The sequence below is a fragment of the Vombatus ursinus genome, unplaced genomic scaffold (assembly GCF_900497805.2).
Source record: "Vombatus ursinus unplaced genomic scaffold, bare-nosed wombat genome assembly UNPS02014818.1, whole genome shotgun sequence".
NCBI classification, from domain to species: Eukaryota; Metazoa; Chordata; class Mammalia; order Diprotodontia; family Vombatidae; genus Vombatus; species Vombatus ursinus.
Window position 1 is genome coordinate 71,308,729 of NW_020954596.1, and position 16,902 is coordinate 71,325,630.

Consider the following 16,902-nt stretch of genomic DNA (forward strand, 5'->3'; position numbering starts at 1 on the left):
GTGAGGCAAGGAGGAAGGGGGAAAAATTTTAAACTCAAAAGCTTATGGAAGTGATTGTTGATAAATCAAAATAAATTAATAAAGTTAAAAAAAATCAGTCTGTGAGGAGAAGACCCTTAGGGTTTCTGGCCAGAACAGAAACAATCTATTTGGGGAGCAAGCTATTCATCTCATGACTGGAGTTCTCATATGATAATATTGTAGCAATACATTTCATGAGGTCAGTAATATTTGGGGAAAAAATTTAAAATTTACACTTCCTCTTGTTGAAAGAGAAAAAAAAACATTGAAAGCTAAACAATTCAAGTACTTTGATGTTGGTTGATAGTGTGCCTAATTGTAATTAACTAGACTCTACAGTACATAATTATATGAGCACCTAGTATATCATCTTCCTAGCAATTCTCTCTTAATTCTAAAAATGTACAAAAAGCATAAGGATAAACATGCAGTTCTTTGTTGCACTGATTTATTTTCTGAACTGAGGCCTTTTCAAGAAGTCTCTGTTTTATTTCCATCAACTTTATGCTTGCTGTGCAATCATATCCCAGTTGGAGAATTAATAAGTGCTTTTTTATCCACTAGGCACAAGGCTTGTTATTCCCTCTTACCCTGTATTTTAGCATGTACTTTATACCTTCTTCAGTGTGAATGACTCTGGCAGTGACCCACAATCTAAATCTCTTTCCACCATTTGGTAGAAGTGAAACTATAATTATCTAAGGGTAATTTCAAATTACTACTTCATTCCACCAGCAACTGATGAAGATTAGTGGTCTTGCCTTGCATCTGAGTAAGTCAGCAACCAAATCACAAGAAAACTCAGCAGGCAACATTTGATACATGTGAATTCAATTACCTCAGTGAAACATTTTCACTTAAATAAAGAGCACAAATTTACAAAATGGATTTTGCTAACAATTCCAGGCTCTAAAAAATTCAAATGACTCCATAAAAATAATGGTGTGAATTTCTTTAGAAATAGTATTAGGGAGTGAGTAGGGAAAAGGAGTTAGAAAGATGGAATTAATACAATTAATAATTTATCTCTAAAAATAATTAAGTGAACAACAATTGATGGTAAATCAATTTACAATTTGCAGAAATGAATTTGTTTGCATTGGGTAATTCAACACTGAAATATTTGAGTGTATGTGTGTGTATGGAAGTGTGCATTTTCAAAAATGCCTTCTTCCTCACCCCTACAAAACAGGAGAAATACCTTTTAAAATTAAATAATGATCATCTTTCTCAAAGTACATTTTGATTCCCTCATTCCCTATCTAGAAATAATTAGTCATTACTTGAATTATACTTAAGCTGACCAACAGAGATGTAACAGAGAGGGCAAGGAGTGATCATGAAGAATGAATTAATAGTGGGAAAGGAAATGAGGAGCTAGAACAATTGCTTTATTATAAAATGTATTGTAGTAGTAACACAATATCATCTGCTTCAGTGTGTCTTAACCTTTATGTATGTCATGGAGTTCTATGACAGTCTGATGAAGTCCATGAACTCCTCCACATGATGTTTTTAAGTTCAAAAAATGACATTAATATGCATGCATGTGTGTATGTATTTATGTATGCATATATGTATATATACATAAAGATTCCCCATATACTAGGTACCAATTGTATACAGAATGGGAAATATATGTAAATAAATACATATATAACATATACACACACACACACATACACACATAAAAGTATTACAAGAGTCACAGGAATAAGATTTGAGCTAAAAATTAAGAAATAAATACTATGATTATGCTCAATACAAATAAAGAGAAAATATTTTTTTCTTGCTAATAATAAGTAAAAAATAAATAATTTGGAATTAATAGCTAATTCAGGAAAAAATTCCATTTTATGACATTTAGGTAGTCATGAATAGTATCATCTTAATTTTGATTATATCATTAAATACTATGAAATATATGGTGTTCATGTATGTTATATGGTACATAAGACATATACACACATATTTAACCCAAACTAAACAACATTTTATATTAGGACTATATTTTCTGCTCCAAAAACTTGCTTAAAACCAGGAAGTCCTTAGGGAGTTTGAGTTTCACCAATAGTCCTCAAATGAGTCCTTTTAAAATTGAATTGAAAAAGAGCTGATAAGTAAGAGGTATATTTATGAAGGAGATAAGCAGCTCAGTGTAGTTAAATTAATTGTGAACTTGAAGTAAAAAACTCTGGGTTAAAGTCCTCACTTAGCTATTTATTAATGCACATGATTTTACACAAGTCATTTTATCTCTCTGAAATTGCTTTATAATCATGAAACACCATATGAAGGATAATCTGCCAATACATTTGAAAGGAAAAAGACATTCATTATTTATTCCTCACAATAGCTCTGTGAAAGGTGCAAGCATTTTTCCTATTTTAAAGATGACAAAAATGAAAGTCTGTTCAGTTAAGTGACTTACACAAAGTCTCACAAGTAGCTAGTAAGCATTTTGACAGTATTTGAACATGTCTTCCTGAATCCAATTCTAGCAACTGAGATAAGTCAAAACATGAATAATTACCTGCAAGCAATCAAGAGTACAGTCAAGTAACAAGCATGATTTTGATAAAAAAAAATTCCTATGAGAAACAAAAATTAAAATCAAATATTATAAGATCTTCAAGAGTTAGGACCATGCCAGAAATTAATATAAGTAAGGCTCAGAAAGTTGAGTTTCAAAAAGCAGGTTGTTACTTATCTGAATTAAGTTGGCATAAAACAAAAACACATGAATTTTATTTCACTTAAACATTCTTTTGACATTCAAAGTATATTTGATGATAACCTACCTAATTAATAAAAAATGAGGTTCATGGGCTACAAAATTTGAAAATTTAGAAGGGACCTTAGTGGTTATACCCAAAAAGAATCCCTACTACAATATACAAGTAGTTATTGAATCTTTGTATGAAAATCTCAGGAATCACTTGACTCTTGGAAATTGGAAAGGACACTAGACACCTTTTAGTTTAGGCTACACACTATTTGTTCAACTCAATTCCATTTTGGAAAATCATATTTTCATCCTGGAACTTTCAAGGTCTAAACCACATTTTATAATCGGAATGGATAATAAAGTAGAACATAAAATTTCTGATCTGGAAGAGAACTTTGAAATGACCTACTCTACCTGCTTCCCACCTTGTTTTACAAAAGGAAAATTTAAAAACATATGAGACCCAAAAACCAAAAGGGTACACTAAATGCTCATTTCCAGCTCTAAGTCCCACTGCACCAAGCCTCAGGTAAAAGTATATCATTTGGCTATTATGTGCCTTTCTTCCCAACAGAAAGAACAAGATGATAAACTGAAAATATTACTGCCAATTAGTAGGTTTTAGATAAAAGGTATTTCCATGGTTATAATAGGTTTTGGAGGGTCTGTCATACTCATCCTCTTTAATGAAACTATCATCTGCTGCTGAACACACAAGACTTGCTACTTCGGTGACAATTTTTTGCTTTGCTACTCAAATTCAAACAAATATCAAAAGGCTTCTCACTTTTTGGAGCAATCCATATAAGCTGCTTTTCTTTAGTTCCCAACTCAAGCTTAACAGAGTCTGAGTCACAACAGAGTCTGAAAGTGTTGCCAGGGACACATGCATTTTTCCTGAGACCCTGGCCAAGGTGTGCCTGGGAAATTCCTAAAAAGGGGAAGTCAAGCAAAGATACCCAAGCCAAATACTGTGTTGATACACAGTTCTATAAATAAGGACTGAAGTTGTTAATAGGATTGGGCAGAGAGGATAAGAAACATTGGGTTATGGGGAAAAATGATTTATACAGAGGGAAGTCTCCAAGTCTTGGATCTGTCTTGGAGTTCTGGTGGGTGGGTAGAGAGGAGAGGACCAGAACTAAATTTTCCCAATCTCACAGATGAACATCATAAGAAAATACACTAATTAAAGTAGTATTCTTAAGGAAGTGCTAAATGTTTCAAAGAAAAACCCAATGACTGGTTGTTTCCCATCCCCCATCCTAGAACCTCTGCCTGCCAATTCCAAAACACTTGGGGGAAGGAAATGTCTTCTCATTTTCTTTCCCCTCCTCTCAACACATAGAGTCAGAAACCAGATTCTTATGTCTCTGGCAAAGTATTGAAGGTAGAAACTGCAAAGTCTGGACTTATATGTCTATTCTGATGTCTTGCTGAAAGAAATCATTCTCCAACACAGCCCTTAAGTGTCCTAACACATAGAAGGTGTTTCTCCAAGTTGTTATCTCCTACTGTCCATAGTTCTTTCTTTTCCTGGGTTGTTACCTTGGATAAATTTACACTTTCACTTCAGCTCTGAGTTGACTAGCAGTACTATAGAATAGGGTTCAATGCTGAGAAATATTTAAAAAATCCTTTATTTCTGTCTTGGCCAACAGGCTCACTAACTCTGGCAAAGCCCAGAGCTTTCTCCATATACTAAGCAGTCAGCCTCAAACCACATAAATATGTAAGTATTCAATTGCCTGAGATTAAACAGGAGCTCTTATACATTTCCAAATTCATAATTTGTGGTTTTAAATATTCCTTGTGTGCTGTGCCAACCTGCAATATCTATCCCAGGAATGATTTTTTTTAAAAAGAAAAGCAGTATGAAAAAGACTACTGCTCTTGGAATAAGAAGACCTGGGTTCAAATACTTCTTTTACCATCTAGCTTCTCTCTGATCTTTGGGAATTCACTAAATGTAAGTCACAATTTCCTCCCCTGAAATATCTGTCCTAACTAATTCACAGAGCTGTTATGAGACTAACGTGAAATAATACATGTGGAATGCACTTTGTCACCTATCAACCTGAGCTGAATGTAAAGTATTATTTTTTACTTTAGTTGTATTGGAAGGTTGTGGAACACAAAGTCTTCTGAATGATGAACAAGTACTGATTCTATACATTTATGTCCTGGTCAGAATTATTGCCCAACTCAAACATATATAGCCTATATATTCTAAGTCACCGGTGGGTAAAGAGTGTTCCTCCTTCCTCTAGAAGAAATGCAAATAGGGAATAAAATAATCATTGATCTTGTATAGTTAGTGCAATGGGCAGGACTGACTCAAGCTGGTACCCTGCTATTTGGTGTTAGAGCAAAGTGAGGTTCTCATTGGTTATTCTGTAGTTAACTGTTGAGGTTTATTTATCAATACCATAGATATGACATTCACTTAATATACCACAGCACTTAGCTTGGGTAAACACATTGCTCCCTCCTCCCCATCCCCTCCCCTTGATTCTATATGGAAATATAACTAGCCAAAGGGGTAAGGTATAGTGATTGTGCAATCTTGGAACAACTGTCAAGTCTGAAGGGCCCAGAGTCTATATGCATGGGACATTGTATGCCCTTAGGTGACCAGAAACCCATTTCAATATAATCAGTAGCCACTAGGAAGTTGCCTTAAAGAAAGCACTTGTATGAGCCTTGGCTCCATTGTTGCCTTTATGGGAAGTATGGAAGACAAACAATCCAAGGAGTGGCTAGGGTATGAAGAGAAAAGGAGAATCTTGACAGATAATGTTCCTATAAAAATGATGTAAAGTTTTTAGGCTTTTCAATTCATAATCTCATTTGAGCCTTGTATTAATTCTGAGAGATAGGTATCTCAGAATATTATTACTTCCCTTTTTCAGATTAAGAAACTGGTCCTCAGAGAAGTTACATGGCAGTGAAGCAATGTGCTACAGGGAGAAAAGTTTGTATTTGAAGTCATTAACACCTTGGTTCAAACTTAAGCTCTAACACTTATTAGCTGTATGATGTTGGCCAAGTCACTTTACCTATTTGGGCCTATGTAGCCCTCTGTAGCTCTAAATCTTTGATCCTGTTTTTCATTTTAAAGAGAAGGAAACTGCAACTTATAGAGGTGAGATGATTAGTCTATAGTCACACAGTATCTAAGCAGCAAAGCAAGGATATGATCCAAAATTTACTTAATTAATGTCAGCACTTTTTCCACTATTCCAAAGTTCCTCAAAGCATGATTGATTTACACAGTTACAAACAAAGGTCAAATATTTTAATTAAAGGGTTGAATCAGTATCTACTTGGAATTTGCAGTGAATGGGATATTTTATACTATAAACTTTTCCACTAGAATAGAGGTTCTTAAATATGTGTGTTTGTGTTGGAAAGCATATGGACAAGTTCTCAGAATAATGTTTTTTAAATGCACAAAATAAAATGCAAGGTTTTCAAGAAATCAACTATATTGGAATACAATAATCAAAATATTTAAAATATTCAAAGATCTCAGGTAAAGTACATCTGTACCAGAGTATAAGCTCTTTGAAGGTAGAAACCACATATCTTGGATGTCTTTGTATCTTCCGTAGCACCTAGCAAAGTGCCTTGCAAATAGTAGATGCTACATAGATGTTTTCAGTGAATGAATGACTGAATGAATACATATAGGTGGGAGTGGGGATAATTTTAGAGCATTGAGGCTTTCCTGAAAAGCTAGCCAGTTTGAAATGAATGACTCTAAATAGAAACATTAGGAGGTATAAGGAAGGAGAGAGAAAGATATATATAGTAGCTACATTTTACATATTAGAAAACCATAAAACAAAGATGTTTAATAACTTGTCCGAGGTCACACAGTCTTAAGTGTCAAAGGTTGTATTTCGATTCAGGTCTTCCTTCTTCTAAGTTCAGCTTTTTAGGCCCTGTGCCATACTGCCTAATGTCATAGTTTGCTAGAAAGGTTGCCTACTTAAACTCAGTTTCTTTAGGACAGTCTTTCCACTTTATTGCCCCCTTTTCATTGGGAGCAGGAAATGAATAAATAAGAAAAGAAAGGACAAAGAAGGGAAGGTGGTACATTGCTCAAAGCCTGTCACTGTGCAAAAAGTAAGACTACAACTGTCACAGTATGTTACCTTCTTCCCCTTCGTAATCCCCAACAATTCTCTTTTCATATTCAATGTAAACATTTAAAGATTTTCCTCCTAGAATATATATTTCAAATCAAAAAGTGGATCCTTCATCCCAGTTTCAACAAAGGTAGAGGGATACTTGTTCCTATATCATTGTATCATTATCTAAACTCCCAGTCATATAGAAGACATGTTACTGCAAAAACAGTTATCAATAGGAAAAAAAACTTAGAAATGAAATTGATGGAATTTACAAGATTTAAGAAAATGAGATTTGGAAAAGGGCTTTAAGCTTCTGGTAGGCTCATAGTTGATACTGTCACAAATATCGGCTCTCAGAAAGAAGACTGCTCCCAGAAAGTGATGCCATTTTTAGCATAAAAGTATATGTATGTACACATATAGCAGATGTGGCAACTTTTTTTAAACCCTATCATAGACAAAACTTTATCTACCCCTTTGACAAATTTAACCTAGCAGCATTTCAGTAAATTACATATCCAATTCTTAATTAAATAAAACTTCTGCATGTGTTACAATCATCACAGAATGAAGGAATATAGATGACATGGAAATGTAGTTCTACTTTATTGGTAACTAAAGAGCATTCAACTAAGAAAGCAAATTCAAGTACTTTGGTGTGCATTTTGGCACAGAAATAATTAAGGGAATCCACTATAATTTATGGTTTCATTCAGTAGTTGGGTTTTTCCTGAGAAAATAATCAATCTATAGGTAAAGGTTTTTACAAACTTAAGACAATTTGACTTGTGAAAGAATAAAGGTATGATTTGAAACATTACACACATGGGGAATTCAAGGAAAGAAGAGGGGTTTGCATGCTCCTCTTTAAATACACCTTCATTTCCCATTTACTTTAGATAAGAAAAATGTATACACCAAGTAAGAGACAAATTCCATTTTTCATTTAGATGTTAACTATGAGAAGAAAAAACTGAAGTAAAGAAGCACACCACCCATGAGCAGGAAGGTAAAACATATCATCTAGCACAGGGGTTCTTAATCCTTTGGTATCATAGTTCCTTTGGGTCCCTTCTCAAAATAATGTTGGGTATTTAAAAATAATAATTGAGAGAAATGCTAAATTTAATTTAATGGTTAGTGAAAAGAGATATGTAATTTTTTTCCCATGTAATTTCACAGAACTTTTGAAAACTGTCCAGGGGTGAAACCACCAGGACTTTAGGTTAAAACACACTTCATCTAGTGCACCCCATAATCTGAGCAGGAATCTCCTCTACAACATTTCTGGGAAATGGTCATGAAAGATGTCTCTGAAGATTTGTGGTAAAGGGAAACCTATTACCACTTGAGACAATCCATTTCACTTTACTACAATTCTAATTTTTCTAATGTCTAGAGTAAAGAAAACTATATTTCTAAAAGACAGCCTTCTAATTGTTTAAAGACAGTTTTCTCATTGTCCACTATTGTTCAGATTGAACATCCATCCCAAATCCCCTCAATTAAATCTTATAAGTTATGATTTTTGAACCTCCTCACCATCCTCCTCTATATGTCCAAAGTCCTTCCAAGACTGTGTTACTCAGAACTGTGCAAAACATTTCAGAGGTGGTCTAATCAGAACAGAGTTCTTCCTTGTTCTGATATTCAGTATCTGTTATAAAGCTGCCCAAGAAAGCATTCTTTTTTTAATTTCATTTTGTTGTTTATTTCTTTTTATTTTGTTTTGTTTGTCAAGTTATAATGTTGAATCATACTGAGTTTGTGGTCCAATGACACATCCAGATTTCATCACATAAATTGTTATCTAGGCTAGTGGTGTCAAACTCCAAAATAAACAGAACACTGAACAGCATATTAACTTAGAAAACCATAAATTATAATTATCTATAATGTAATGCATTTTAAAATTTACTTTACTAAATATTTCCAAGTTACATTTTACTAGGTTTAGGCCACACTTGGACGGTGAATTTTATATCTTGAACTTAAGACACATTTTTCCCATCTCATACTTGTCCAGCTGATTTTTGAAACAACCCTTTTGGAGGCTTTCCATATATTGCTATTCAATTTCATTTTGTTAGATTTGTCCCATCATTCTAGCTGGCCAAAATCTGTTTGGATCTTGCTTTTATTACCCAATGTATTCGTTATTCCTAACAGCTTATACACAAATTTGATCAGCATGCCACATATGCTTTCATCCAAGTTTAATATAATATATCGAATAGAATAGTGTCACATCAAGAACCTAGAAGTATAGGGCTAGAGAAATTCCTACAGATTGGCATTGACCCACTAGTGACTACTTTTGGAGTCCAATTTGTCAAACTAACTGCACCATCACATAGCCCACATTTCTTCCATATTGGATTATTTAGAGACTATGTTAGTAATTTCTGAAATCCAGGCATATCCCATGTCTACAGAGTTCTCCTGATTTAACAGTCTAGTAAACTTATCAAAACAGAGAACCAAGGTATGTTTCATTTTCCCAAAGATTCCTCTTCTCTTTGGAATAAAGAAAGTTCAATTTTACCAGAAAATCATTGAAAAATTTCCCAGTGGAAAAAGGGAACTTATTACACTTTGGGCAAAATGAGAGTATGTTCAAATGAAGAGGAGAGCATACATGATCAAGATTCAATTTAAAAGGAAACATTCGAAGAAAAAAACAGGAAGTGAAAATTGCTTTGAAATGATTTTTTTCTTATTGCTATCTTTAAATGGTTATTTTTCTAATAACCTGCTTATTGTATGTTTATAGCTGACACAATTTTTTATAAAATAAGCATGTAATAATAACTATCTGTTTTTTAAAATATATTGAATTGTGTTCTGTTTATAAATCATTTCTCCCCTAGATCTTATTTGGAAGTCCTTTTTTAAAATACTATATATACATATATACACACACATACATGCATGTACACATACATGTATACATGCATATGTAAATGTACACATGCATATCTATACATATGCACACAAATATATATACATACAAATGTATGTATGTTCTATGATTTGTATTAGAATTTGAAATATCGAGAAGGACAGTAGAATACAAATTCAAGGAGAAAAACTAGAAGACAATAATCATATGAAATCCTTAGTCCCTTATTTTTTTTCTTTTCAGAAAGAACTCCATGATACATTATATTCACATTGTAAATATGGACATTAATTAGGCATCTGAAAAAAAATGTGTTACATTACATCTTTTTAAGAGACACAAACTCCATAAATTAGCCAAATAAAACATTATTTACTAGTAATAACTTTTTTCAGGAAAAAAATACATAAGTGAAGCTCTTGAAGTAAACTATCCTTGACAATCCATACATAAATCTATCTCTAAATGGAAATCCTTACCTTGACAGGTGCCATTTTTCTCCTCATACCCTGCTTTGCACATGCATTTCCCAATTGGAACCAACCATTCTCCTTCAGCACTGCAATGCATCTTGGGTGGTTCATCAGTCACAGAGTGATTGACACAGGAACCTGACACTTCCAGCAATTGAGAAGAATCTGCTCCAGTGATTGTGTCTGGAAAGAGTGCCAAATTTCGAACCACAGAAGGACACTTCTTGTAGTACACACGCACTGATACTAGAGCAATGCAGGCACCCACATCTTGGAAAGCAAGATAAAATCCCTTTTTGGTCAAAGGCCCAACATCTCTGACTTCTGTATTAAGTTTCATGACTCGGTCACCAAGGTCCAGTTCAGTAAAACTTTCATCTGCAGCAATTGTATCTATCTTGATATACTGGTTTTCTTTGATATTACGCCCATTCTCATCATCAGATTCAAAGTAATACATATTAAAAGTCTCCTTGCATGTCCCAAGTCCTCCTGGAAGGCTATTACAGTCCCTCAGAGTAAATTTGAGTTCTATGAATATTCTGGAAGCACCTTCATTGGAGATCCAACTGGTCAGAAGCCAGTTATTCTGACTTTGTTCCATAACTTTGCATACTTGATAGGTGTGTATTGGGGCATAATTCTCATCAACTTCTCCAATCTCTTCCCACTATACAGTTTAAAAAAAAAAGAGAACAACTTTCATTAGATAGGAACAATGTATCATTTTAACGTCATATACTGCGCTGTCATCATTAATATCTTTTGAAAATGCACATATTAATTTCTATTATCGGTTTAAGTTTATAGAAATGGAAGGGGCATAAAATTCACTCTTTTTCTTCATATTGGCCTGTATTGGAACAAATTACCCCTCTCCTGCCTCTTACCTATAGTCTTCATAGGTTTAGGAACTATGGAAAGAAAACTCGCCAAGGAAGACCTTTAAAAGAAGGTCAAGGAAAAAAGAAGAGTTCTGATGAAACTATTAGGGGAAAAAAGGAGGCAGAGTATATATTTCTGTGTCTCTCATTATGGGTGGAGTTGACATAGAATAAAAATGGGAAGAAAGGAGATAAAATGTAAAAAGAAGGAAGAAAAAAGACAAAGAGAGAGTGGGGAGAATAAAACATAATCTCCATGATCAAAACTCCTAGTTAGTTCAATAAATGCTTATTTAATTATGTACAATTATTATACATATATTTTTGGTCCAGAATTATAATTACATTACTGTAGGTAACCCCTGTGAAGAAGGTACGTCTACCAATGTAGATCAACAACTGTTGTTCAATGTATAGTCTTAAAGTGTTCTTCTAGGTGAACACATTTTGCTAATGTGTGCAAAAGATGGGATTTAAAACAAGTTTTACCTCTCTATCCACTATGCTATTCCTGTTTCTCTATTGCAACAATATGTATTGCAACAATGAAATAGGTTATATCTAATAAATTCACCAATGGGTTTTGTTGTGTATAGGCACTATATGTTTCTTCCCAATTTGGATAGATTTTATCTAGCTATCTTGCTATGTACATAAATTCAGAGAGCCTGGATGTTCCCATATACCAAAGCTATTTCTTTCTGGTATCTTCACAATTAACTAATTCTTTTCAACTAGTGATGAAATCCTAGTAACCCTAAGTAGTAAATCCTAATAGTACCTCCTGGTGTTATGGAGAAATTTACTTCAGCACTTCTGTGGAAATGTAATTTCAGTGGTATGGATGATCACTCTGGCAACAGAGGAGAGCACCACTAGAACTTAGTAGACAGTCTTCAAGAGTTTCTGGGGTCTAGAAAATGTATTACCCTTAAGCCAACCATTTAGTGGATGTCTGAACTTAGATAAACTTTTCCTTGGAGACAGTTTACTAACAGGCATATATCATGGAAAAAAATTACCTTGGGGGAAAATCAGATTTGGTTTTATTTACTTCAGTTCTGAGTGTATCAGGGAAATTGAATTAAACAGATGAAAGAACCCAATGACCAATAATAATTCCAGAGGATCAATGATGAATAATTTGATCCATTTTTTGAGAGAGAAGTGATGGACTCAATATGCAGAATGAGATATACATTTTTAGAATGGCCACTATGGGGATTTATTTTGGTTGATTATGTGTATTTTATAAGGGTGTTGCTTTGTTTCTGTTTTTAAAGGAGAGAGGAGAGAAACAAGAAGAGAAAATGCTTGTTAATTTTTTAAATGTAAAAATAAAATAAAAGTAACAACATGTCAAAAAATCCCACAGTGATGAAATGGTTCTGATCCAGAATTGGTGATTTTGTTATTCCTAGAAGTCTTTTGGAATGAAAAACATTCAAACTTATGTATTTAGATATTAAATACAATATGATTTTCATATTTCTGGTCAATCCATAAACAACTAAAGAGGAAAAAGACATATGTAGGATGAAAATAAATTGTAATTGAATTTATTTTCATGATTTCATGACTCACTATTTCTACTTGGTATCAAAATTCTAACATTCATCAAAGATAGGGCAGATTAGAAAGCACTAAGGAGGTAAAATTGATTATTTCTGCAAACTCACAATGGAAAATATGAAGATTTTCTCAAGGAAGCCACCTTGCATATCACATCATTTTACATAAGCTCTGTTGTTTTCTGGTTAATTTTCATGTATGCTTTTATCCACTATAAGAAAGTGCAAATTTTGTCTGAGCTTGGACAAATCAGTTTTTTGTCCCATGCTTTGTGACAACTCTGATTTCATATTTGTTTTTTTTTTTCCACTGAAAAAATTTATGGTCAAACTCCAATTATTCCCAATTTCCAAGGCTGATATTTCATGCAGAAGGAATATTGCAAAGAGTTAACACATAACATAAATGAGACAAAGTAGCAAAGCTAACCAAGAAAATTCTCAAATTAATATAACTTAAGATGCAGTTAAACTCATTTCCTTTAAATTAAGTGAAATTGAAGAATTATATTATAAAGTATTGGATTCTTTTCTTCTATGCACAACAAATAAAGTCTATCCACAGAACTAAAACCAAAATGCTACATTAATTTGGTACTAGATGTTTCCTCTACGTCTTTAATAGCCCTCAGAAGGAAAACACAAATGGATTTCAGCAGTATGGTGTTAAATCATTTATAGAAGACCTATTTCTGCATCAGATATTGCAGTAGGACACTTCAAGCAAGTTAACAGACCTGGAGGCCGCAGCAGACACTGAAAAAATGATGGTAAGCAATTCACACACTCAGTGTATGCAAAAGCCCAAGATACCACAAATACTATTTTAAAAAGACAAACTACACAGCACTTGACAGAACTGGTCAACAGTCACTTGCTTCAGGTGCTAGTTTTCAAGTATGAGCATAAACATCTTACTTCTCTACATGTTCTCAATTAGATGCAGGGAAGCCATACTTTCCTACAGTAATAGATACTAGGTTTCTTTTTCTTTTTTTTTCTTGTAAAGAGGATGATGAGATAAATGAGGGCCTCTATTTATATGACTGACATTATAATATTAAAGAAAATGTTTTAACTAAAATAATTATGTCTATGAGTGTCTCTATAAGCAATTATGTAAGAAACACAGAACAACTCCCACAGAACCCTGCTCCCATTTTGGCAAACCTGTGTACAAATGTATGGAGAGAATGCATGCCCTCATAGCTCACAGTCCAAAGGCAATGCTTGGGGCTCTCCTCTCTTCCCCACCTTATAATTTATGTTCTCTCAGGAAAAAAAAAAAGACAATTCACTGCCCTCCACACAAATCCTTAATGGGGGAGGAGAATCAATAATTTAGGGACAAACATTAAATTAAACAATACACACAGAAAGATATTTGGTTCTTATGAATTTCTCTGGAAATGCTTACTAAAGTATAGTGACAGATGATGAGATTAGAAAAGGCACTTGAAAATACATTATGGTGATGTGCTGCCACAGGACAATAAATGATGCAAGCTTTGGCTACCTGTCAACTTATATTACATATTTAAATGAGAAACGTCTTTAGACTTTCTACAAAATAAAATACCTATCTATATGATACATATACACATACACAAATTAGGTTACCTTGAAAAAACATGGAGTTTTAAAATATACTTGAGGTGGGATTCTTTTTGAAATAGCCAAAATAATGTATTTATTCACCCTTATTGATATCCTATCCCTAATATGCATCAATTCATTTTACTGCATTATGAATGGACCAAAGAAAAGCTTTTAAATATATTATGCATACCTGCATTTATGTGTGTGTTCATGATTAAAAGAAATCTAATAAAAAATATAGGTATGTAAATATATGTGAAAAGTCTGTTGTTTCCTAAATGGACTTCCCCCTTACAAAGTCAGACTAACCAATTTATGACTTATCCCACACATGTTCCAATCAGAGTGTTGCCTGAGGCACGTAGAATTTGTGTCTAACTCAGGACTTATCGCTGGTAAATATTTTAAATTCAGGTCTTCTTGATCCCCAAATCAATTTTGCTATTTGCAATGCATATTGAATTTGTGTTTATTTATCTATATGCCTATTATCTCTTTTTGTGCATACACATATTTGAATATATAGATATACCTATATATGTATAGATTGAAATGTATATCATATTTTTTTTATTTCACAGCACATAATAAGTTGGTCTTCTTTACTCTCTCTTCTGCTTCTGTAGCTATTTCTCCAAGCTTCACTGATCCACCTTATCACTTCCCTTTCTCCCCCCTACCATCAGAAATCCATAACCTTGCTTTATCCCCACTGCCACCCCTTCCCTTTTCTCTGACAGCCTGTCATTATGGTTTAACCATGCTGAAGATATCTATAAGTTCACCTGTTTCACTGCTGGCAACAAAACAACCAGATGTTCTCTTTAAGTAGAATATTTCCTAAAATGTATCCCCAAATGGGACAGTTCCATTTAAATCAGCACATCCAGTCAGGTACAACCATCAAAGTTACACTAAATGCTTGGGCTTCTTCATAGAATGTCTTTAGACTTCAGATATATAATTGGAGTTCATTAATGATAGTCCTTTAGGGAATGGAGATATTGAAAGTCTCTAAGATAAAGGTAGTAGTCTCTAAGATAAAGGTACTGACAAAGGTAGCCAATTCTATTTTTGGATGGTCTAATAGTTAATTTTGCTTATATTGAACCAAAATATGCCTCCTTTTATCCACTAGAATATTCTTATGTTCTGACACCGTAGAGAATTGTGCTTTATTTGATGGAACTACAGAAATAGAAATCGATTTGTTGAGTTTCTCTGTTTAAAATAAAATACCCTTTTGAATTATTATAAACCCTTCTAAAATTGCAGTGTAGAATGAAACATTTATATAAACAAATGTTTATAGGTACAATAAAGAGGGCTTGTTGAGCAATGTGTGTTGTATACTATATCATAGAGAGTCACCTCTAAGCAAGCATTTATTAAGTATCTTCTATGGACCAGCCATGATACTACAAAATTAAAAAAAATAGCCCTTTCCAGCAAGGAACTTACATTTGATTAAAATAAGATAGCATATATATGAGCACAGAGAATTGTATAGAATAGATGTATAAAATAGACAAAAAGTAATTTCTGGGAGAAGGGCACAAACAATTGGTGGAATCATGACTGGAGTCCTCAGGTTATTGTCATTTGAAGTGCATTTTAAAGGAAGATAGGAATTCTAGGAGCTAAGGTGAGGAGGAAGTGCATTCCCCACAGGTAGAAGAGATTATATAAAATTAGGGAGATAAGAGATTTTAGCATAGTGTTATACCAAAGGGAGCAAGTATAGTAGTTTGACAGGAACAAGAATGTGTGAATTAGAATCATGTGAAATAAATCTTGAGTAAAATTCTGAAAAACAATTACTCTAGGTGTGGTAGCTCAAAACTGAATTCCTACAACCAATGAGCCAGAGGCTTCATTCGGTAAATTGGGACATGTTTTATCTCGTCTTATCTAGCCCTCAGTCATTGAATGGGTGTGGCCTCAGACAAACTGAGACCTGGGAAAGATCTTAATTTAGAAAGGCCAAAATCACCTATTGCATCCTGGGCCATTGTCAGTCCTCTTGACCTTTGTCTTGCCACTGAATCTAAAGACTCTGATAGAGAGAAAGAGACTGATGATTTTACACAACTGTGCCTCTCTTAAATCAAATTCATGCACAAGTCAATACCTCACCCTCCATATATCATTAGTCCACTTGGAAAATGAAGGAGTAACAGCAACAGTGTGAATGAGACTGGTAGATCATTGACTTTCACTAACCTGGGTGATTGACTGTAAGGATGGTCAGTTAGAAGCTTATTACACTTGCAATAGGCAATATGTTAGATAACAGAATACGAGTGCAAAAAGAGAAAATCCAATACACTAGGACAGTAGGTATAAGCTAACAAAATGGAATTGACCAAGGATAAATGTAAAATCATATTTTTATAAAAAAACTCACTTGAGATTAGTCATTCTGACTTGCAGTTTGCTAAGCTAATTGGGCATTGTCTAGTGATATAAATAGTATTTAATTCAGGAGAGCAAAGTGTAAATTTAATTCTTTTTATTTTTTTTATTTTTATGGTAATTTTTATTTATTTTTTTGTTTTCAACATTTGCTTCCACAAGATTTTGAG

General features: G+C 33.6%; 1 protein-coding gene across 1 annotated transcript in view; it reads right to left on the reverse strand.

The window, feature by feature from the left end:
* The window catches only part of EPHA5 (EPH receptor A5), a 458,275-nt gene that overhangs the window by 338,462 nt on the left and 102,911 nt on the right, over window positions 1-16,902 (reverse strand). Inside the window, exon 3 of the mRNA XM_027836299.1 lies at window positions 10,270-10,933. Within this exon, the coding sequence (XP_027692100.1) occupies window positions 10,270-10,933 (664 nt within the window). The remainder of the gene's footprint in view (window positions 1-10,269; window positions 10,934-16,902) is intronic.